The sequence below is a fragment of the Thamnophis sirtalis genome, unplaced genomic scaffold, assembly GCF_051295495.1.
Source record: "Thamnophis sirtalis isolate CommonGarterSnake01/CBP01778 unplaced genomic scaffold, rThaSir2_p1.2 scaffold_1, whole genome shotgun sequence".
Lineage (NCBI taxonomy): Eukaryota > Metazoa > Chordata > Lepidosauria > Squamata > Natricidae > Thamnophis > Thamnophis sirtalis.
In genome coordinates, this window is record NW_028261381.1 from 80,118,458 (window position 1) to 80,143,904 (window position 25,447).

General features: G+C 37.2%; 1 protein-coding gene across 1 annotated transcript in view; it reads left to right on the forward strand.

Annotated features, from left to right (window-relative positions):
- USH1C (USH1 protein network component harmonin) overlaps positions 1 to 18,019 on the forward strand; it is a 63,197-nt gene extending 45,178 nt beyond the window's left edge. The window contains exons 21-26 of the mRNA XM_087717192.1: positions 7,983 to 8,024; positions 8,615 to 8,668; positions 9,855 to 9,954; positions 11,104 to 11,213; positions 14,773 to 14,828; positions 17,282 to 18,019. Of these exons, the coding sequence (XP_087573318.1) occupies positions 7,983 to 8,024; positions 8,615 to 8,668; positions 9,855 to 9,954; positions 11,104 to 11,213; positions 14,773 to 14,828; positions 17,282 to 17,294 (375 nt within the window). The 3' untranslated portion in view covers positions 17,295 to 18,019. The remainder of the gene's footprint in view (positions 1 to 7,982; positions 8,025 to 8,614; positions 8,669 to 9,854; positions 9,955 to 11,103; positions 11,214 to 14,772; positions 14,829 to 17,281) is intronic.
- Positions 18,020 to 25,447: the final 7,428 nt, after the last annotated feature.

Sequence of the window (25,447 nt, forward strand, 5' to 3'; positions counted from 1 at the left end):
CAGAGAACGACTCCTTTATCAGCCAGCCAGGGTGGGAGGTATATACTTAAAGTCACAACCCCTGGTATGCCCAAGTGTGGGAGGAAGGTCACACTTCCACTCTCTGTCATTAGGCTCGTCACAAGAGTCCATCCAGACAGAAACCCAATATTTTTACTGTTGCCTTTTGTTATATTTGTGTTTTTATTTGTGCTGATAAATAAATAAAGGAAGACTAGTATAGATCTATTTCAAGCTATTTAGCTCTCATCAGCTAGCCATATCCTTACTGGGAATCGAACCTGTGCTCTATTGCTTCCCAGGCAGGGAGTAACCATTTGAGCTACAGAGAACGACTCCTTTATCAGCCAGCCAGGGTGGGAGGTATATACTTAAAGTCACAACCCCTGGTATGCCCAAGTGTGGGAGGAAGGTCACACTTCCACTCTCTGTCATTAGGCTCGTCACAAGAGTCCATCCAGACAGAAACCCAATATTTTTACTGTTGCCTTTTGTTATATTTGTGTTTTTATTTGTGCTGATAAATAAATAAAGGAAGACTAGTATAGATCTATTTCAAGCTATTTAGCTCTCATCAGCTAGCCATATCCTTACTGGGAATCGAACCTGTGCTCTATTGCTTCCCAGGCAGGGAGTAACCATTTGAGCTACAGAGAACGACTCCTTTATCAGCCAGCCAGGGTGGGAGGTATATACTTAAAGTCACAACCCCTGGTATGCCCAAGTGTGGGAGGAAGGTCACACTTCCACTCTCTGTCATTAGGCTCGTCACAAGAGTCCATCCAGACAGAAACCCAATATTTTTACTGTTGCCTTTTGTTATATTTGTGTTTTTATTTGTGCTGATAAATAAATAAAGGAAGACTAGTATAGATCTATTTCAAGCTATTTAGCTCTCATCAGCTAGCCATATCCTTACTGGGAATCGAACCTGTGCTCTATTGCTTCCCAGGCAGGGAGTAACCATTTGAGCTACAGAGAACGACTCCTTTATCAGCCAGCCAGGGTGGGAGGTATATACTTAAAGTCACAACCCCTGGTATGCCCAAGTGTGGGAGGAAGGTCACACTTCCACTCTCTGTCATTAGGCTCGTCACAAGAGTCCATCCAGACAGAAACCCAATATTTTTACTGTTGCCTTTTGTTATATTTGTGTTTTTATTTGTGCTGATAAATAAATAAAGGAAGACTAGTATAGATCTATTTCAAGCTATTTAGCTCTCATCAGCTAGCCATATCCTTACTGGGAATCGAACCTGTGCTCTATTGCTTCCCAGGCAGGGAGTAACCATTTGAGCTACAGAGAACGACTCCTTTATCAGCCAGCCAGGGTGGGAGGTATATACTTAAAGTCACAACCCCTGGTATGCCCAAGTGTGGGAGGAAGGTCACACTTCCACTCTCTGTCATTAGGCTCGTCACAAGAGTCCATCCAGACAGAAACCCAATATTTTTACTGTTGCCTTTTGTTATATTTGTGTTTTTATTTGTGCTGATAAATAAATAAAGGAAGACTAGTATAGATCTATTTCAAGCTATTTAGCTCTCATCAGCTAGCCATATCCTTACTGGGAATCGAACCTGTGCTCTATTGCTTCCCAGGCAGGGAGTAACCATTTGAGCTACAGAGAACGACTCCTTTATCAGCCAGCCAGGGTGGGAGGTATATACTTAAAGTCACAACCCCTGGTATGCCCAAGTGTGGGAGGAAGGTCACACTTCCACTCTCTGTCATTAGGCTCGTCACAAGAGTCCATCCAGACAGAAACCCAATATTTTTACTGTTGCCTTTTGTTATATTTGTGTTTTTATTTGTGCTGATAAATAAATAAAGGAAGACTAGTATAGATCTATTTCAAGCTATTTAGCTCTCATCAGCTAGCCATATCCTTACTGGGAATCGAACCTGTGCTCTATTGCTTCCCAGGCAGGGAGTAACCATTTGAGCTACAGAGAACGACTCCTTTATCAGCCAGCCAGGGTGGGAGGTATATACTTAAAGTCACAACCCCTGGTATGCCCAAGTGTGGGAGGAAGGTCACACTTCCACTCTCTGTCATTAGGCTCGTCACAAGAGTCCATCCAGACAGAAACCCAATATTTTTACTGTTGCCTTTTGTTATATTTGTGTTTTTATTTGTGCTGATAAATAAATAAAGGAAGACTAGTATAGATCTATTTCAAGCTATTTAGCTCTCATCAGCTAGCCATATCCTTACTGGGAATCGAACCTGTGCTCTATTGCTTCCCAGGCAGGGAGTAACCATTTGAGCTACAGAGAACGACTCCTTTATCAGCCAGCCAGGGTGGGAGGTATATACTTAAAGTCACAACCCCTGGTATGCCCAAGTGTGGGAGGAAGGTCACACTTCCACTCTCTGTCATTAGGCTCGTCACAAGAGTCCATCCAGACAGAAACCCAATATTTTTACTGTTGCCTTTTGTTATATTTGTGTTTTTATTTGTGCTGATAAATAAATAAAGGAAGACTAGTATAGATCTATTTCAAGCTATTTAGCTCTCATCAGCTAGCCATATCCTTACTGGGAATCGAACCTGTGCTCTATTGCTTCCCAGGCAGGGAGTAACCATTTGAGCTACAGAGAACGACTCCTTTATCAGCCAGCCAGGGTGGGAGGTATATACTTAAAGTCACAACCCCTGGTATGCCCAAGTGTGGGAGGAAGGTCACACTTCCACTCTCTGTCATTAGGCTCGTCACAAGAGTCCATCCAGACAGAAACCCAATATTTTTACTGTTGCCTTTTGTTATATTTGTGTTTTTATTTGTGCTGATAAATAAATAAAGGAAGACTAGTATAGATCTATTTCAAGCTATTTAGCTCTCATCAGCTAGCCATATCCTTACTGGGAATCGAACCTGTGCTCTATTGCTTCCCAGGCAGGGAGTAACCATTTGAGCTACAGAGAACGACTCCTTTATCAGCCAGCCAGGGTGGGAGGTATATACTTAAAGTATATAAAGTATATTCCTCCCACACTTGGGCATACCAGGGGTTGTGACTTTAAGTATATACCTCCCACCCTGGCTGGCTGATAAAGGAGTCGTTCTCTGTAGCTCAAATGGTTACTCCCTGCCTGGGAAGCAATAGAGCACAGGTTCGATTCCCAGTAAGGATATGGCTAGCTGATGAGAGCTAAATAGCTTGAAATAGATCTATACTAGTCTTCCTTTATTTATTTATCAGCACAAATAAAAACACAAATATAACAAAAGGCAACAGTAAAAATATTGGGTTTCTGTCTGGATGGACTCTTGTGACGAGCCTAATGACAGAGAGTGGAAGTGTGACCTTCCTCCCACACTTGGGCATACCAGGGGTTGTGACTTTAAGTATATACCTCCCACCCTGGCTGGCTGATAAAGGAGTCGTTCTCTGTAGCTCAAATGGTTACTCCCTGCCTGGGAAGCAATAGAGCACAGGTTCGATTCCCAGTAAGGATATGGCTAGCTGATGAGAGCTAAATAGCTTGAAATAGATCTATACTAGTCTTCCTTTATTTATTTATCAGCACAAATAAAAACACAAATATAACAAAAGGCAACAGTAAAAATATTGGGTTTCTGTCTGGATGGACTCTTGTGACGAGCCTAATGACAGAGAGTGGAAGTGTGACCTTCCTCCCACACTTGGGCATACCAGGGGTTGTGACTTTAAGTATATACCTCCCACCCTGGCTGGCTGATAAAGGAGTCGTTCTCTGTAGCTCAAATGGTTACTCCCTGCCTGGGAAGCAATAGAGCACAGGTTCGATTCCCAGTAAGGATATGGCTAGCTGATGAGAGCTAAATAGCTTGAAATAGATCTATACTAGTCTTCCTTTATTTATTTATCAGCACAAATAAAAACACAAATATAACAAAAGGCAACAGTAAAAATATTGGGTTTCTGTCTGGATGGACTCTTGTGACGAGCCTAATGACAGAGAGTGGAAGTGTGACCTTCCTCCCACACTTGGGCATACCAGGGGTTGTGACTTTAAGTATATACCTCCCACCCTGGCTGGCTGATAAAGGAGTCGTTCTCTGTAGCTCAAATGGTTACTCCCTGCCTGGGAAGCAATAGAGCACAGGTTCGATTCCCAGTAAGGATATGGCTAGCTGATGAGAGCTAAATAGCTTGAAATAGATCTATACTAGTCTTCCTTTATTTATTTATCAGCACAAATAAAAACACAAATATAACAAAAGGCAACAGTAAAAATATTGGGTTTCTGTCTGGATGGACTCTTGTGACGAGCCTAATGACAGAGAGTGGAAGTGTGACCTTCCTCCCACACTTGGGCATACCAGGGGTTGTGACTTTAAGTATATACCTCCCACCCTGGCTGGCTGATAAAGGAGTCGTTCTCTGTAGCTCAAATGGTTACTCCCTGCCTGGGAAGCAATAGAGCACAGGTTCGATTCCCAGTAAGGATATGGCTAGCTGATGAGAGCTAAATAGCTTGAAATAGATCTATACTAGTCTTCCTTTATTTATTTATCAGCACAAATAAAAACACAAATATAACAAAAGGCAACAGTAAAAATATTGGGTTTCTGTCTGGATGGACTCTTGTGACGAGCCTAATGACAGAGAGTGGAAGTGTGACCTTCCTCCCACACTTGGGCATACCAGGGGTTGTGACTTTAAGTATATACCTCCCACCCTGGCTGGCTGATAAAGGAGTCGTTCTCTGTAGCTCAAATGGTTACTCCCTGCCTGGGAAGCAATAGAGCACAGGTTCGATTCCCAGTAAGGATATGGCTAGCTGATGAGAGCTAAATAGCTTGAAATAGATCTATACTAGTCTTCCTTTATTTATTTATCAGCACAAATAAAAACACAAATATAACAAAAGGCAACAGTAAAAATATTGGGTTTCTGTCTGGATGGACTCTTGTGACGAGCCTAATGACAGAGAGTGGAAGTGTGACCTTCCTCCCACACTTGGGCATACCAGGGGTTGTGACTTTAAGTATATACCTCCCACCCTGGCTGGCTGATAAAGGAGTCGTTCTCTGTAGCTCAAATGGTTACTCCCTGCCTGGGAAGCAATAGAGCACAGGTTCGATTCCCAGTAAGGATATGGCTAGCTGATGAGAGCTAAATAGCTTGAAATAGATCTATACTAGTCTTCCTTTATTTATTTATCAGCACAAATAAAAACACAAATATAACAAAAGGCAACAGTAAAAATATTGGGTTTCTGTCTGGATGGACTCTTGTGACGAGCCTAATGACAGAGAGTGGAAGTGTGACCTTCCTCCCACACTTGGGCATACCAGGGGTTGTGACTTTAAGTATATACCTCCCACCCTGGCTGGCTGATAAAGGAGTCGTTCTCTGTAGCTCAAATGGTTACTCCCTGCCTGGGAAGCAATAGAGCACAGGTTCGATTCCCAGTAAGGATATGGCTAGCTGATGAGAGCTAAATAGCTTGAAATAGATCTATACTAGTCTTCCTTTATTTATTTATCAGCACAAATAAAAACACAAATATAACAAAAGGCAACAGTAAAAATATTGGGTTTCTGTCTGGATGGACTCTTGTGACGAGCCTAATGACAGAGAGTGGAAGTGTGACCTTCCTCCCACACTTGGGCATACCAGGGGTTGTGACTTTAAGTATATACCTCCCACCCTGGCTGGCTGATAAAGGAGTCGTTCTCTGTAGCTCAAATGGTTACTCCCTGCCTGGGAAGCAATAGAGCACAGGTTCGATTCCCAGTAAGGATATGGCTAGCTGATGAGAGCTAAATAGCTTGAAATAGATCTATACTAGTCTTCCTTTATTTATTTATCAGCACAAATAAAAACACAAATATAACAAAAGGCAACAGTAAAAATATTGGGTTTCTGTCTGGATGGACTCTTGTGACGAGCCTAATGACAGAGAGTGGAAGTGTGACCTTCCTCCCACACTTGGGCATACCAGGGGTTGTGACTTTAAGTATATACCTCCCACCCTGGCTGGCTGATAAAGGAGTCGTTCTCTGTAGCTCAAATGGTTACTCCCTGCCTGGGAAGCAATAGAGCACAGGTTCGATTCCCAGTAAGGATATGGCTAGCTGATGAGAGCTAAATAGCTTGAAATAGATCTATACTAGTCTTCCTTTATTTATTTATCAGCACAAATAAAAACACATATATATATATATATATATATATATATATATATATATATATATATATATATATACACATACATACATACATACATACATACATACATACATACATACATATACATATGTTGTATTTGTGCTGATAAATAAATAAAGGGAGACTAGTATAGATCTATTTCAAGCTATTTAGCTCTCATCAGCTAGCCATACCTTTGCTGGGATTAGAATCTGTGCTGTATTGCATCTTAGGCAGATGTGTTAACCATTGAGCCACAGAGTTCTACTCCTTATCAGCTGAGCCAGGGTGATAGTTATGTATTTAGAGTTACAACCCCCGGTATGCCCAAATATGGGAGGAAGTTCACTGCTTCCATTCTCTGTCCATCGGCTCGTCACAAGAGACCATCTAGACGGTCTCTTGTGACGAGCCGATGAACAGAGAATGGAAGCACTGAACTTCCTTCCATATTTGGGCATACCGGGGGTTGTGACTCTAAATACATACGTACGTACGTACGTACGTATTTAGTGTCACAACCCCCGGTATGCCCAAATATGGGAGGAAGCCTACTGCTTCCTTTCTCTGTCTATCAGCTCATCACAAGCAGTAGGCTTCCTCCCATATTTGGGCATACCAGGGGTTGTGACACTAAATACATACCTATTTCCCTGGCTCAGCTGATAAAGGAGGAGAACCTTGTGGCTTAGTGGTTAACACATCTGCCTAATATGTAACAGCCCAGGTTCGAATCCCAGTAAGGGTATGGCTAGCTGATGAGAGCTAAATAGCTTGAAATAGATCTATACTAGTCTCCCTTTATTTATTTATCAGCACAAATACAACATGTATATGTATATGTATATGTATATGTATATGTATATGTATATGTATATGTATATGTATATGTATATGTATATGTATATGTATATGTATATGTGTGGATGTAGGTATATTTATATTTATTTGTTTTCATATATGTATGGATTTATATGTATGTATATAGCATGTGTATATGTGTGTGTTAAGTGTGTGTACACTTTTGAGAACAGGCAGTGTGCTCACAGTAAGAAATGACAGTAAATCAATCAATCAATCAATCAATCTAATGATCATCTGTCTGTCTGTCTGTCTGTCTATCTATCTGTCTATCTGTCTCTCTCTCTATCTATCTATCTATCTATCTATCTGTCTGTCTGTCTGTCTGTCTGTCTGTCTTATGCCCCACTGATTTTATTGTAAATAGGAAGCTCGGTTATGGTATCTGTAATTGCAGTCTTTTAAATATAGGAGTGGCCTAAAATTTTAGCACAAAGATTCCAGCCAAGTTATGTCATAACATAGTTTAATTCTTTGCCTAGGAAGTTCAGTGGAGCAAAGCAGCTGAGCTGTGAAACAGGATGTTTTATGTTTCACAGATTTTAAAATGTTTGTTTGCTACAGAAGATTGTTGATGAGTTAAATAAATATGCTTTACAAATGCTTTCTACTTTGCATTTCTTGTGACAGCAGTCTAATATCCTGCTTTTATTTCCCATATGTTCTACTCTAATTATGCCAGAGGAGTACAAAGGTCTTAATAAACATTTATCTAGCCCATGACCTTCACATTGGATGGATTAAAATAAATGGTCAATCTAAATGGGAAGGCCAAATTCAGGAAACCTTCAGATTAAATTGTCTAATTTTTGTGTTCTAAAAGATAGATCTAACTTTAAAAGCTTGCATGATATAATGTCAGAAAGAACATACAATTTATCTCTTTCTTTCTTTTCTTTCTTACTTCTTTCATTTAATCACTATTTTTATTTAGAACCTACTATGCATGTATTTGATTGCCAACCTTATTTTCAGGGCTTCCAAAAATATGTGGAGGACTTTGATCCCTACACCATGGTAAGAAGTGTAAATTGTAAGTGACAAAGGGGGAAGGGCCTATAGCTTAGTGGTAACTCCCATGCAATGCATGCTGAACATCCCACATCCAATATGTGGTATCTACCCAAGAAAAGCCATGCTTGGTTAGATGAAAATCCTGCCAATCCAGCTGGAAAAACCTGCTGATCCAGCTGGGTGACATAGTGGCTATCTAAATGTACCCAGGAAGTTATCAAATAGGATACAAAATGTATACTTTTTCAGCATTGCTGTCTAGCAATTGTTATTAAAACTTATTCCCTTTGCTTCACTTCCTTTTACCATTTCTCCTCATATTTAACACATTTCCCACATCATCCATGTTTTTATACTATTCTGTAAGATTCCCCTTTATTCATCTTCTGAGGTAAAAATGCCACCAAATTGTAATATTTCCTCATAAGAAGGTGACTTTGATTCAGTAATTTTGGTTCAAGTGGGATGGACAAACCCTTGATATCAATACTGAGATACATGGACTAATGAATGATATCAGTATAAGGCAGGATCTATGTATTTCCCTTTCTGTGCTAGAGATTGCTTACTGACATTTGTTTAATTTTGTTTAGTTTTCACCAGAACAGATTATGGGAAAAGATGTACGACTCCTTCATATAAAAAAGGTATTGTTTATGATGGAAGAAAGACATTGTACTGTAATTACAACATTCAGTAGAGGAATTCCATTTCACAAAATTTAGAGATGAGCCTTCCCACTGAAAACATAAACACTGAAAATTAAGCTCTGGTCTCAGCTGCAGCTATGATACATTTACTCTTGCATTATGAAGGACAGCTTCATTTTGCAGCTTAGTTGTTTCTTCATTCATTGGCTTTGAGTCAAATCAAATCTTTTTTTATAGCCATAGACCAGCTTGTTAGCATGAAATATTATGCTATTGGAAAAAAAAAGCAAACAAAATCTATGAGGTGAGTGAGGAAGCACAGATAAAGTGCCCATACATGCAGTATGTGGGTGACAGATGAACACATGAATACATGTCTGTAATTCCACAATCTAATACTCATTCATTGACACTTCATTGAGGTTGAGAACACTGAGAGAACCTTCTAAATCTGGGGTTTCAAACTCCCAGCGTCACGGCGTCATCACAGAACGTATCAGGAATTTTTTTCCTTTCATTAAACCGGGCATGGGCATGGCCAGAGCATGACACATCCAGTCCATGGGCTGGGAGTTTGACCGCCCTGTTCTAAGTGAACCTATCTGATCTTAGGAAATTCTTTACATATTCACTTACCAATACTTCTGCCTTTTGAAAAATGGATAGATACAGTGTGCAATAAAGCCTTTTCAGTAATGATGCATTGTTCATAGAGTATCTTTCTCAGATGGCAGAAGAATGGTCAACCATTCTTTAGCTTTTAAACAATTAGCTAAGATACTTTTTTTTCCCCTCTGAAGTTTTTAATCGCATTTGTGTTGCTGTGCTTGTTCCTTCTGACTTAATAAGGTTTTAAATATTTTCTTTGGTTAACACTGCTGACTGTGTTATTTTCATTTATCCTTTCTAGTGTTTTTTATTATAACATTTATTGTAAAGCTTGATATCGTTTTTATAGAAAAGTAATACATATAGATTATACCCACTGGTCTATCTACCAGTGGAACTATGGTAAATCAGTTCTCCCTTTACCTATAAACCTTTAATTCCATATCTGGTTTAGAGCAAGAAGGGGAACTCATTTTGTAAGTTCATAACCGAAAATTAACTAAGAAAGTACATAATGTTTAATTCAAGAAACATAAATACTATATATTCATTTTTTTTTCAAACTCTTTAATAGGAAGGATCATTAGACCTTGCAGTAGAAGGTGGCATTGATTCCCCAGTTGGAAAAGTAGTGGTGTCTGCTATTTATGAGGGTGGTGCTGCAGACAAGCATGGTGGGTATTTGCTTAGAAAAAACTGGAATATAAGGCATCTGAACCCTTGTAAAATAAAGTTAACTTTAAGTAGGCATTTTCCAGAAGTGCAAATTATATCCTCAGACTGGCATATCCTCAAATTATATCCTCAGATTGGAAATTTATTTCTAAAATATTTACACTTAAATTAAGACAAAGTATTTACAGTTCTCTCCAATTTCCTGAATGCTCGGGAAAAATTACGGTGAGAACAAAGTTGTATGTTCTAATTTGTTGGTGCATTGAGAAATGATTAATTCTTCCTGTCATGTATTATTCTAACTGCTCAAATATCAAAATGTTTAACAAAATTTAGATGTCTCAATAATGTATATATGTATTTGAGATAGGCACCAATATAAAAGTTTTTACAAAATAAAATGTGCCATTTTAGAACATAACACCAGTTACCCTTGCCTTCATCTGTTCTCTAAATACCTTTAACAATATTGCTATTGTGGTGTCTGGTAAAATAAATGAGATTGAAACACTAATATGTTTTAATGTTCATTGTTATCTCAGAATGAAGATAAATAAGAACCACATATGATAAATGGCATAATTAATTAAGGACAGTGTCATATGTCAAAATTTAACATTGTTATAATTCAATTTTAGATGCTTCTTATAGAAAAAAATGACTTTACAGAAAAGCACTTTTTGTGCAGCTAAACAAAATGCCTTATACAGCTATTTTATCTTCTTTTTTGTGGAAGAAGAAAAAATCAAAGAAGAACAAAACAGATATATAGGAGGGTTAGAAGTAATAAATGTTACTTTGCACATAGACACTAGTTATCTCTATTTTTATTATTACATTCATTCTGAAAAGTGTTTTAGTGATTAAAGTATCAGTCAGTGATGGTAGAGATTGAGGCTGAAATCCCTAACCAGCCATGATGTTCACTGGAAGATTAGGGGCCAATCTCTCATCCTACCCTACCTCTCAGGTATGATAAATATAATCTTATTTGGAGGAAGGTTTGAATGTAATATATATATATACAGTATATAAAAATCTTGCATGGTATGATCCAGATCTTGCCATTCGGATTCTCATTTTCAATTTCAGTTAAAGAAAGATAATACAGATTTGCTTGTTCCTTTGCCCTTTATTTGCTTAATCAGGAGGTATTGTGAAAGGAGATGAAATAATGGCTGTAAATGGCAAGATTTTATTGGATGCTAAGCTGGATGAAGCTCGGGCAGCTCTTGCAAAAGCATGGATTGTGGGAGGGGTAAGTTGGAAGAGATGAGTCTCATCTCAAAATTACATATCAGATAGCCATTTTTCCTAGAAAGTGGCAATAAATAATTTCTAGCCTACTGATAAATGTATGTTAAAAATTAATAACTCTTATAGCTATTACACAGGATAGCTCCAGGAATGGTATATGTACAGGAATAGTAACAAACATGGGGACAATCCAACTCTTGACAAACAAACAGTTTTAAAACAATCAACTGCAAGTAGATAAATAGGTACCAGGTAATAGCATTCTGTGTACCTTGGCATGTAGTCATGCTGGTCACATGACCACAGAAGCATCTTTGCTGGCTCCCTTGACTAAGAAACAAAGATGAGCAGCACTCTCTGAGCAAACCTTTTTTATTATCATCTTAAAACCCTGTAATGAAACAATGAAATATGAAACACGACTTTGCTAAGTAAGCATGGATATTATTAGCAGTCATTGCATTTTAATAAAAAATGGTTATTTTAATTATTTTTCAAAATAAAAAATATTGTAACCAAATTGCAAGAAAGATTGGATAAATAATGAAATAACTGATGGTGTGCAAAAAATATGTGCCAAATAGTCAAATTCCTTTTTTCAATGAAGAAGAAAAAGTTCACATGGCCAGTTAAGAACTGATTAAAGCTATAATATATGCTGAATAATTCAGCATTATTTCCCTCCCATCTATGCGTCAGAAAAAATTCCCAATGATAGCCATGTGGCTCATCTTTTACATATATTCATATATTATTTCTCAAATAAGACTCTGCATGGAATAGAAATTGCTCTTGGCAAAGGAGAGAGAGAGATTCTAAATCGCTTCATTTCTGTTTAAGCAAAATGCTTCAGGCACATAATCCATTATTTTAGTATTCCTGAATGTGTGTCAGTACATTGCATGCTCTTCTGACTTGGTGGGATGCTTATGATGAAAGACTGAAGGGATTAGTGAACAATGCAAGAGAGATGAAAGCTTCTGAATGTGGGACAAGGCATTTTTAGTAGCATCGAAAGTGGATCTTGAAGGGAAATGAGCATGGAAGGAAATGAAAGAAACTGGAGTGAAGAAAAGTTATAAATCCTACTTGCAAAATGATTAATCTCCAAAATGGAATGCAAAGGGGATTTCAGGAAAGAAGACATGAAAGCTGTTTTAAACATAATTGGAAATATGAAAAGAATGCTTGATGGAAATAAAAAGCAAAAGGGACACAGGCTGAGAAAAAACTGTATTAGAGAATAAGTGCAAGAAGGATATTAGCCAGACAGCAAGAAGCAACTAAGATCAGGGCTGTCAAACTCACAGCCTGCAGGCCAGATGCGTCACATGCTGTCCAAGCACGTGCCAAGCACGTGCTTAGTGAAGGGGGGAAAAGTTGTGATACGTCACGTGACGACACTTCTGACTTAGATTAAATGAAGTAGAGAGAAATTACTTATTTATTGGAGGAAATAGATTTTACTGCAATTGAGAAAGTGAGCTAAATAAGGAGCCTCCTGTGGGGTGAATGGAAGTGCAAATAAGAGCTATGAAATTGGGATGAGAGAATGTAAAGAGTATTTTAGAGTTTTGTGTGAGGGAGGGAATGTTAAGAGCAGGTTAGAGATTTGTGTGGAAATTATGGTGATGCAAGTAGACCTTGCTAAGCAACCACTGTTGAGACCAGCAACAGTGCCATGGTGATTAACCAGAAAATCACATAACCATGACAGGCTTATAACTTCACCTCTCATTTAGTTGTTAAATGAGCCATTGAAGTCATAAGGGAGACATGACATGATTGTGACTTATGTAAGTCCATCTGCTTAACTCTGCTTGTCACAAGCTAGTTGGGAAGCAGGCATATATGAATGATCATATGAGTGTGAGATACTGCAGTGGTCATAAAAGTGTACTAATTGCAAAGTGCCTGGATGTTTGTAAATGTAATGATTAGTTGCAAAACCTTTTTTTTACACTGTGTAGATTTTAATGGTTACTAAATGAGGCAGTTGGTAAGCAAGGAGTAATCAGAGAGAGGCATTAAAATGAAAGTTATAAATGTTAGTGTCCAGGAAAAAAGGTTAAAAAGAGATGATTAATGTTAGAAAATAATGTAGATGATTCATTTAGAGAAAAATTAGAGCAGGTTATGGAGACGTATTTGTTTAATGTGTGTATGAAAGCTGCTAAAGTTTGGAAGAATGCTGTTATTATTTTCCTACACAAAGGGAAAAGAAAAATACCAAGGTTGAATGCAAAGACTACTGGGGGAATAGTTTGTTAAATCTGCCTGTGAACGTGTTTGGCAGAATTCTGATTTAAAAGGTATGAAAGTGACAAAATTAGCAAAATTTCAGAAGTGCAATGCAGTGCTTTGTACTGGGATGGGTGTAGAGTTACAGTTAGGATGAAGATAGAAATGTTTATTTGTTTATGGCCTGTTGTGAAGAATGAATGCTTATCAAAAAAAAAGCAAAAATGTCTGTGTGTAAGATCATACTTCTTTACATTTCCTATATAGAAATGAAAGTTGAAAGTCATAAAGAATGGGAGGCAACTAAATCCAAATAGGGATCCTTAAGAAGTATTTGTAGTAAAACAAGTAATAAGGTCAAGAATTAGTATTTTAATTAATGTAGATTGGATACAAAAGCATAAAAAAGTCTTTTAAGTTGCTTTGGCAACCGAAAGGAAATGAATAATGATTGCATTGCAAAACACATACTGGTAGATCAGGAAGAGGGAATCAAGAGGGAAGATTAAGAAGGCTGTATTTGGATGGAACTGATGAAACCTCAGAAGAAAGGGGTGAGAACTTCAAAAAAAGAAAAAGCAATGTATGAAGCTATGTGTGGATGTGGTCAAACAGCCAGTTTGAGAGCCAGTTTGGTCTAATGGTTAAAGCACCAGGCTAGAAAGCAAGAGACCATGAATTCAAATCTCACTTTAGCCATGAAAGCCAGTTAGTTACTTTGGGCCAGTTACTCTCTCTCTGTCCGACTTACCTCACACGTTGTTGTGGGAAAATAAGGAGGAGGGAGATGTGTTGAATGTGTTTGCTGTTTTGACTTATTTGTGAAAATAACAAAGGCAGGATATGAATGAATGAATGAATGAATGGTGTGAAGAGTTATCTATATAATTCCCTTTTATTTTTATTGCCTCATAACTGAATTAATCTGGCACAGTTAATCTTTTTGTACTTCTCATAATGATTTTTTCCAGTGAGTCTGGTCTATCAGGAAACTTGGTCTACCCAACTATGGGATGGAGCATGCTGCTTCCACTTTCGCCTTTCAGCCGCAATCCAGGAGCCTTTGCAGGCAATCATTTTCACAACAAACTATTTTTATGTTGAATTTATATTTCACCAACAAAAATTCATATTTTTTCATAATATTGCTTATTCCAAAAGGGGAAAAGCAGTGGGTATGCTCACTGTTTTCTATACCACGTTTTCATAACAAGCAACCTGATTAATGAAAGGTTATATAATGAAACCATACTCTGAAGATGTAATTTTTCATTCCCTGATCATTTACATATTACATTAATTAAACATTTCTTCCACAGGATTGGATTGACTTGGTCATTGCAGTGTCCCCCCCCAAGGATTATGATGATGAAATGTAAGACTTCTGAATTCACAGACATAAACTAGATTATCCTTTTATTCAATTTCAGTTGAAGTTCTTAAGTGCACCTCTAGTTGTTAACCTGTTAAGCAAAATGTAATCAAACTGGATATATTTCAACGAACAAAAATTAGCTACTAATCCATTTGAAAGATAGAGACATCTGAACAAACAGGTTGAGAGGAAAAGGTATCATTAAAAGTATACAAGACCAGCTAGTAATGGAATACTGTAGGAAAAAAATAACTATCAAGATAGCAAATAGAGAAACCTTTAACTTAAAGGGCAATTATCCATCTGTACTTTAACAGTAGATCTCTGTAGTTTATTTATATGTACTGAAGCCCAAACTCATCTCAAATATTGATTCTCAGTATCAATAGAAGTAGAAGATATATATATACATACATACATACATACATACATACATACATACATACATACATACATACATACCAGGGGTGGGTTTCAACTGGTTCGCGGCAGTCCCCGCGAACCGGTTGGTTGGCGAACCCGGAAGTAAGTAACTTCCGGGAAGGGCGAAGGGCCTACCCGCCCGCCCGCGCTCCTTACCCGGTTTTGATGAGTTCTGCGGTTCCACGCATGCGCAGGACGCATACAGCGCCTGCGCGATCCTCCAGGAGCAGCTGGAGCATCGCACAGACGTTAGTACGCATGCGTGCACTGCACGCGTGCATGAGGACGCCGCCGGCCCCGTTCCAACCGAACCGGTTGGAACGGGGCGAGAAACCCACCCCTGATATATACATACATACATACACACACAAACATACTATGTAACAAAGGGGTGGGGGTAGAGGGATGCTGCTACATATTTTTTAAAATCAAACCTAAATGCTGCTTCTTTTAAAAGCCACTGCAATCTGAAAGTAAATTTAGGCCTAAAGACCTGCAAAAAAAAGCTTATATCTTCATTTAATATTTCACATTTTATGTGTTTGGTGCTGCTGATCCTTAATAATCCATCAATCCCAAGACAAATGGAAAGGCTTTGGAGGGCAGGCATTTGTGTGCAGAGCATGGCTTTTCCTGCCTCTGTAAACAATGCAACATTTTCCCATGGGTGAGAATGGAGCTAAACTCTTTTTCAAATTCTTTGCAAAACACATATCTGCTTAAATTTTGCATGCCAATAAATGTTATTTCTGTTATAACATCCCTATAAAAACAAATTTGATTACATTTTTCTAATTTGTAAAACCATAATTCTGTATTAAGAATAATCCTATACTATGAAATATTTAGAAAATATAAATAGTGCCATTTTCTTTAGCTATTTAAGTTTGATGTGAATTTTTCTACTTCTCGTAAGCTATCTTTTCCATCTAGGTTATTGTTTAATGTGTCTGTCCCCCCCACCCAAATAAGTAGTTCCCAGAATTGGATGCATTTCCATCACACATCCACAAATGTGTTGTGCTGTTGGCCATGTACTAGATTTTTCTAGAAAAGTCTAGAAAAAAGCTGTTCTTAAGCTTTCCTTTTTTCAGAATGTACCAATATCTGCAGAGTTTATAGTTTACTTGCTTTTCAACTTCCATGAAAACCAGTCTATTATTTAAATACCTTGGAACTGGACTGTCAAAAACAAATCTTACTGGTCATAGTGGGCTTTGAATATTGTTCACAGTGGATGTTTTCTTTAATTTTCTTTTTCTTGTGTTATATTGCAACGAGTTATCTAAATATTATTTCATACATTCTATTTGATATAATTTTCCAGCAGCTCAATCCTATTCTAGTCTACTTCGAAGTACACATAATTGCATTTGTAGGGAATTTATTCCCAAGGAAATGTTAGATCCACCAATCTTAAAGCAACATAAAATTATACAAGAAAGGGAGCCACCGAAATTTAACATGTGATATTTCCTTCTTTGTAAATATGCATAGAAACACACAGAGCATTTATGATACCTAAGAAGAAGAAGAAATCCATACACATGGTAGTTCCAGGTCCAGTTGCTTATGAACTAGTTTAGGGGATTGGTCTAGAAGACCTCCAAGGTCCCTTCCAGCTCTGTTATTCTGTAAACTAAGAAAGCTAGGAAGTTCAGTATCCATTTGGTGGCAAAAAGAAAGTACAAATAAATCACTCTTTTTTGTGCTGTACAATACTTTGGGAGTAATTTTCTATCTTTATCTTGGTTGAAGAGATAGCTCATGTCACTCAACTTAAGAAGAACTGTGTATTTTTCTTTTACCACCAAAAACATTCTTATTCCCACATCCTCATCTTTGCTAACTCTCACTCATCCTTAGTAAATCTTCTTAGTGGTGACATTTTTTTCAGTTTCTTGTGAAAAGTAAGGAATAAGTGAAAGTAAAGGAGGTGTTTTTTTTTAAACTTTGGCTCACCATTTGCTTTTTATGTTATCATTGCTTGACCAAGTGAGCATTAACTGCATTTTTGTACTTTATTTCAGGACATTTTTTTAACAAAATGAGAGATACCCAATACATCTTTTGAAGAAAGCTACCAATGAATCATCATTCTTACCAAGCTACAAATCTTGGTACAAAAAAGTACAAAAGAAGAACAGCAAACAAGAACAACACAAGATAATTCAAGTGGCTCAGGCCAATATGCTTTTACAACAATATATCATGTCATTTCCTCCCATAAGTTATTACTGTTGCCCAGTTATATAGTAACAGCATATAGGCAAAAATTCACTATACATGATAAAAAAAAAACCAAATGCTAATTTTAAAATGAAGTGCAATTCATACAAAATCTTATAGTAACTGTCATCATTACAATGGAGAGAGTCATTTTTTCCATAAGTAATATATTCATAGTCCCATATATAACTGAACAGAAATAAAGTGAAATCAATGGGACATTTTCCAGAAAGTATAGAAATGAGGGGGCGGGGTAGAGAATGAAAAAAAGAAAGATATGGCTGAAATCAGTTCTATATTGTTTTGGGAATTTTTTTGTCAGTTATAAACTACCTTTCTGCAGATTTTATGGGGAAAAAATTATCTTTTGCAATTAATAAAAAAATCTGTCCAATCTATTTTCTCTGCATAAGTTTGGAAAAGAGTCACTAGATCTATCATCCTAGGACTTAAAATATACTATTGCAAAATTACCAAGAAATGTAGTGGGATTTTTTTTCCTATGCAAATTCTAATTGAATTCCATTTTCTAATTTTAATATTTTTTTAAAAAAATAACTCATCTCTGTAAAGAAATTAACATTAACTACTGTTATCTTAGTAATTATTTGATGACATTTCAATTAATTAGATCAACCAAGAATCCTGTAGCGGCAAAACCCACAGATTCCTATTCAACCTTTATCCCAACACCTATTTATCAGAAATAATAAACTTGGCACTGTTCTGAACATGTTTGTTCCATTCAAGAAAGATTGAAGTTGCCACGGATGATGAATGATGAAAAAATGGTATGAATAAAAGGAGAGGAATAATAAAAATGGAATGGAGTAGGAAAATATCGGTCTCTAGTTGAATAGGAACAAAAATTGCAGGAAGATTAGCTTCAGTTCTCAGTTAGAAAATTAGAAAATACAAGTTGAACAGAGTGGTATGCTATATTTCACTCCAGCAATTCCGCTAGCAGAAATTTTTTTATTTTAAAATTATGCTTGTTTTAAGTCAGTCAGCAAAAGAAGCTAATTATAATTCCTAAATTACATTTCTAAATAGTTTTCAGCAGATTTCCTTTGGATCAGAGCTGGAAATCTGTTAAAGCTGTTCATTGCTGGAAAGGGAATTTTAAAGTGATTAAATAATACACTGCTCCTAAATTCAGCTAACTTGGCAATCCAAGTTCTGGTAAAATGAATTATACAATTCATGTGTCAGATAAATTATACTAGTGAAATTCTATTGGTTCAGACAAGGGCATCTGCAGAGGTTGGGGTACAAAGTACTACCATCAAGTATTTGCCATATTTTATGCTGGGTCAAGTCACTGAACTACTTTAATACTTAAAGAAGCATTTGCTTGATGATAGCACTATGCATGTATCGCCATTTTGGCATATTTACACTTTGCGGCAAAAACCATTGCTCTGGTTAAATCAAATAATTGCCACACATGGAAACAAATTTCTGTTTCTATAGATCGGTTTGTGATATTATGGATTACTTGCATAGTAGTTTTTCATATAACACTGAGCCAAAAAATAATAATTTCCATTTTAAAATGTGTGTATTTAATTGTAGATGATTATTTATAATTTTCAGATACTACAGAGTATAAATATTTAATTTTAATGTGAACTACATGTATCAAAGTTTATATTCATGAAATTATGTAATAGATAGGCATTTTGAAATTAAAGCCCTGGAATCAAAACAAATGTTCATTAAAAGAATCATACAAATTTATTCTGAATATAATTTTTGTATTTGTGACCTCAAGACTGGACTACTGCAATGCGCTCTACATGGGGCAGCCCTTGAAGAGCATTCGGAGACTTCAGCTTGTCCAGAATGCAGCCGCGCGAGCGATTGTGGGTGCACCCCGGTACACCCACGTCACACCTATCCTCCGTGAGCTGCACTGGCTGCCTATTGGTCTTCGGATACACTTCAAGGTGCTAGTCGTCACTTATAAAGCCCTTCATGGTATTGGACCTGGGTACTTGAGAGACCGCCTGCTGCCAATTACCTCCAACAGACCTATTAGATCCCACAGACTAGGCCTCCTCCGAATTCCATCTACCGGCCAATGCCGCTTGGCTACCACCCGGAGGAGGGCCTTCTCTGTGGCTGCTCCAGCCCTCTGGAACAAGCTCCCCGTGGAGATTCGGACCCTCACCACCCTTCAGGCTTTCCGCAAAGCCCTTAAAACCTGGCTGTTCCGACAGGCCTGGGGCTGACGAGTTCCCCGTCCCCGGTCGAATTGTGTGGTTGTTGATTGTTTTTAAATTGTTGTAGTTGTTTGTCCGTTGTTTTTCTCCTGTTTGTATCCCCCCCCTTACTTTGGTTTGTGAGCCGCCCTGAGTCCCTCTGGGAATAGGGCAGCATAGAAATGCAATAAATCAAATCAAATCAAATTTGCAGTTTCATTTCAATTTTATTATAAATAGTATGTTGCCTTTAGTATCCTTTTCTAATTTACTTGCATTTAAAATATTTATGAATAAGCAGTTACAAAACTGGCAATACTGGCAACTGACTTTGTAAAGTTTATGCTTTTGTACTCTATCTTGAATCTAATTGTTAAATGACTAGGTACCCTAAAGCAGTGTGACAAGATACCTAAATATGGACAAAAATTTCTTAAACTAGATTTTAAGGCAAAGTTTTGACATAAAATATGTATTGCAAAATATATGAATTATTCTGAATTTTATTACCACTCTGATAGTTAATAGTGAAAGACCATTCACATTACTGATATATCCAACAGTCAAAAACCTTTGAAGAAACAATTAAGAAAGACATATTTATTTGTTTGTTTGTTTGGTATTTTACAGTAGCAATATTTAGAAATGTTGAAATTGATTTTGGGTAATCTGATATTTGAAGTGAAGGACATGATATCTACTCCTCTCACCTTTCCATATAAAAAACCCAACTGACTAGCAGTTGAAAACATGAGCATCAACAGGGTGGCCTCAAAATCTGCAACGTGAGGGGTGTAGTGTTACTATATGTACAAAAGGACTGGCTTCTATCGTGACAAAAAACCTTTCAGAGCCTCTCCTGTGGAGACTGCTGAGGTCTACCAATGGCACCCCTTTAGTAGGATGAACATTCTCCATTGCACTAAACTAGGACATTTAGGGTAAGTAGAATGGCAACTCAGCCTCTATTTCCCAATATTTTGCCTGCACTTCATGATTGTCAGGAACTTCTGTCTGAACTTGCAACCTTATAGAATTCCTAGTAGTGGATCAGTCATGGAAAAGCATCCAGAAATAGACATTTCCAGATTCAGTTCTTGGTATTTCAGATGATTCAACTGAAGACCTCTGCCCTATATTTTTTTACCAAACTATAATAGATAGAATATTAGTCCAACAGACTAGGCTGCCTTGAAAAAATGATTAGGTATCTTAATTTCTACATTGTTTCTGAGCTCAACTTTTCCATACTGCAACAGATAATAGATAGAAGTAATAATATAAAGATTTCCACATGCAAAGGACCACTGAGTGGAGGAGGAGCAGAAAAAGAGAGAAACATTATACCCAAAGGTGCTTTTTTCATGGACTTTCTGGTTTTCCTTTGAAGATGTTTCCCTTCTTATGCAAGAAGCTTCTTCAGCTTCCCAGAGCTGAAGCAGCTTCTTGGGTGAGAAGCAAAATGTTTTCAAAGAAATCCAGAAAGTCCAATTGCCTCTTGAAAAGAGCACCTTTGGGACAACCATGGCCTGGATGACTGAGACTCTCCATAGAAAAATGCAGTTAGGTGTGATACAGGACCTTAGAGAGCAGAGAAATAGAAAACTGACAAAACAATGGGACTCATAGTAAACTAACAAATGAAACTTTTCTTAATAGTATGGACATTCTAAAAGCAAACACATAACATTTTATTCATAGCATTACAAGCATTTACATAGGTTGTTCACATAATGTAGCTAACAAATAGCCCTTGGACATGTGCTCTTCTTAGCTAACATAGTGGTCTTATTGATAATCCAAATCCAGAGCATCTGCCAGTGGATTAATGAAAACTGGAATGTGTAATAAAGCTTAAATTGGCTCGTGCAAACTAATAACGCAGACTTCATGTGTACGTGGCACAATAAACCCCAAATCTGGATTGGAAAACAGCTTTTTGGGTCAATGTGTTGTACAACCATTGTGCTGTACATATTATATGTATTATAAAATGTGCACAAGTTATTGCAACTTCAAATAGTCATGTGCAATCAAGCTCCACCCTTTTTCAGAATATTCCAGTTCAGCATTTGCACCTACTAATCTCAGAAGTACGGTTTATGGAGATTCCATGACTACTACTTCGCATTAATTGTTTCATTTCTCAGTTCTTTTTCCCAGATTTTTTTCTGAAATTTTTGGGATTGATTCTTTTCTATAAAAGTTGAATTCCTTATATGTTATTAACTAATTCTCTCTCTTCCTCTGAATTAATGGTACAGTTCTGGCTGCGTAAAGCGATGTAGCCAAAACAGTACCACTCTTAGGGAAAGAGTTTGTTATTGGTCTATAGGCTTATTTCCTTTGAAGCAATGTTTCAAGTTTCTCAGGATAGTTTATTTAATTTAACCTTTTATTTATTTATTTTTAAAAAGCCTTGACATTTGTATTTGAGACAATAATCTAGAGAAAAACTTTCTCACAATAATTAAAAGGCAGTCATTGTCTCTTAGGAATTTCTTGGCTATGCTAGAAGCATTACACATTTTCCAACATGTCCTCACTAAACTCTGAAAGGAAATGGGAATTGCAGAACACAGTTAGGAATTATATGCCACTGTAATGCTAAGCAACTTATTTTGGCATGAATTCTATAGACAAAAGTCTAACTTATTAGGATTTAGGCAGAAATGTAGAAATTGTAAATGTCTTCACACATTTGAGACTGAGTTTTTAAGTTCTCACCATATTTTCCCAGATGTAGATAAATTTATTGAAATGACCCTGGGATGTTGATTGCAACACAGTGTGTAAAATGCCACAGTTATATGTAAGAATAAGCAATCCTAGAAATTCTTGTTTTCCTCTATTATTTAGACAGCTAGATTGCACTACAGAAAAATAATGTTCACCTATTTTATAAATTATAATTATTCCAATGAAATCATACTGTCATACAATAGAAAAGTGATATTCTTAATCACTTTAAAATGCCAGCAGTATTATTTATTCATTTATGTAATTCTTAGATGGCTGTCTACCTTAGTGATCCTAGATGGCTTCAGAACAATCAATAAAAGTAATAGAATTAAAACAGATTACCCCTTCTCTCCTAGTGCCAGACCAAACAAACTCCTAAACTTGCATCCAAAGAATCGTGAATGGAAGGAGAATGCCTCTTGATGCTGCTTTTCAACAAGCAAAAAAACTTCTCATTGTATCAGGGTTCCAAGTAACACCCCTAACAAAAGAAGAATCCTAGGCTTAAGTTTCCTCAAAGCTCCATTTTATTAGAGATGTCATATTGGCACATCTGGGAAAACCCTAATCTGAAAGTTTCCAGGTTTTCCCCACTCAAAAGAAAGTTCAAGTCCCTGTCCAGCACCCACATGTCCATCACATTATCCAGTCCAAAATTGGAGATGGCTCCTAGTCATCTTATTGCAGCTGCCGAACAAGGCATCCTTGACTCTCTGAGGAAAGAATGTTATTTTGACTATGTATTTCCCATACTCCATATGATCCCCCCTCCCATTTTCCCACAGTAGAAAATGTGGCAGGCCTCAAGCCCAATGTAAAAAATGTCTTCCAGGTCTGACACATTGTGTGACTGAGAAATATGATTAAGAAAAATAACAAGGTTGTGAAAATTGTTGCAAACAATACACCACTGCTGTTCTAAACATAATGTTTCTATGCTTGGAGCCATTTTCCCAATGCACAAACTATTTCCTGAAGTAATCTTAATTCTTCTCCAGTAGTTATGCAAACGTATCACAGGAAGAGGAGATGTGCTAAACAATGTTTGGATTTCAGACTTTTTTTTTTACTTTTCCAGTCAAGATGCAGGTCACTGAACTCATTCTCTCTCAGCTTCCATATATTTTTGTTTACTCATTGCTTAAGAGGAAACTGAAGAGAGAAAGAATTTTTTTTAATGTCAGAGAGCACCAAGTACTGTTCAAAGTTTTTTTTTTTAATGTGAGACAGATCTGACAATTAAACTGACATGATTTTGGGTGGAAAAATAATTTTAATACATAAGAACTTGAAATGTGTTGAGTTTTTATACTTATTTTATTATTCCTAATGTTTTTCCTTCCTTGGGATTGGTGCTAAGAAAGTCAGTTATGTAACTGATATAATAAAAGGGCAAAACTATCAGACTGTTTGTCAGATTCTGGTTAATAACAGGGTTCCAAGTAATACCCCTAACGAAAGAAAACTCCAAGGCTTGCATTTCTTTGAAGCTCCATTTTATTAGAGATGTCATATTGGCACATCTGGGAAAACCTGAATCTGAAAGTTTCCAGGCTTTCCCCACCCAAAAGAAAGTTCAAGTCTCTGCCCAGTACCCACATATCCATCACATGGTCCAATCAGACACCGTCCAAACCAGGAGATGCCTCCCAATCACCACATCACAGCTGCAGGGACAGTTGACCTTGACTTTCTGAGAAAGAATGTTGTTATGGCTACATAGCACCCACACTCTGTATAATCCCCCCTCCCATTTTCCTACATGTGGTAGACCTGAAGTCCAAAAGGTAAATGATGGCTTCCATCACTGTTAGTAGCTGTCTCTGATCTGGTTGCATTAGAATGAAATGCTTTCCAGACCAGGAATTTTATACAGGAGTTTTGAAAACGTAAGAGGCAGAGAATATTTATCACTTCACCTCCTCCTTTTGGACTGTGATTAAAAACTCTGGGTCCAAGAATGTTAACTCGATTACAAAAGTCAGATAAGAGTTACTGCACATTTACCACTATTTAATGTTTCAAAGCTACCTCTAGAGGCCTTATTTAAGTATGTACATATTTATAAGGTGGTCATAGAAGTCAGGAATGTAAGAATAACCAACTCATTGGTTATTGTGCATTTTTAAAATGATTCAAAAATACTTTGTACCTTTTCCAAGCAAGATATATCTCAGGCAGATAAAAATAGTCAGGATGCAACACATGCTCTGTCATGATACACATACAGAAGGGCAGGGCTTTGATCACATTGTTGTGGCAACATCTCAACTTTTTAACTCTCTCTTGCAGACATCCCTGATTCAGCAACTATTTATTAAAATTGTGCCTTGCTTTTCTGTTCTATGTGAGCCTGAAAAAAAACTGCTTCCTTTAGTTGGTGGCCAACTGCCTTCTTCACCACTTTCTCTTAAAGGGAAGAATGGATACAGGACAAAAATAGATCCAAGGAATCTACTCTTAAGGGAGCTGCATGTCTCCCTGCCATCTCTTTTCTGGTTTCTGGAGACCCCTGAAGAAAGTTGGTCTGCCTGAATGGGTAGTAAAGACCTGCATATGAGAACCAAATAAATTTTAAAGCATAAACTGCCCTAGAAATTGTAATCATACATGCATTTGGGGTCAAATGTACTCTGGAAGCCCATGTTTGAACCTGGAGGCAAAATAATATATGCAGGAAGAAATAAAGTACAAAAGAGACAAAGAAGCCAGCTGGCAAAAAGCTTCAAATAAAGGAAAATGTTTTGAAGCAGCAGCAAGAGTGAACACGATGAGCCAGATTATTAAAAACCTAGATTTAATATTTTGCTTGTCTTTTTCATAACCAGACTAAATGCAAAAACACACAGTAGTACCAAAGGAAAACAAAATATGCTTAACTTATATTAAGAATGCTGTTGGCTCACATGTCATAAGGTAATCACGCCGATGATGCTCTCCATCTGGACACAATGTGATTCAGCTTATTTACACCTCCTTGAAATGACAGCAGAAATGAAAAGCAGACCAGAGTCAATATGC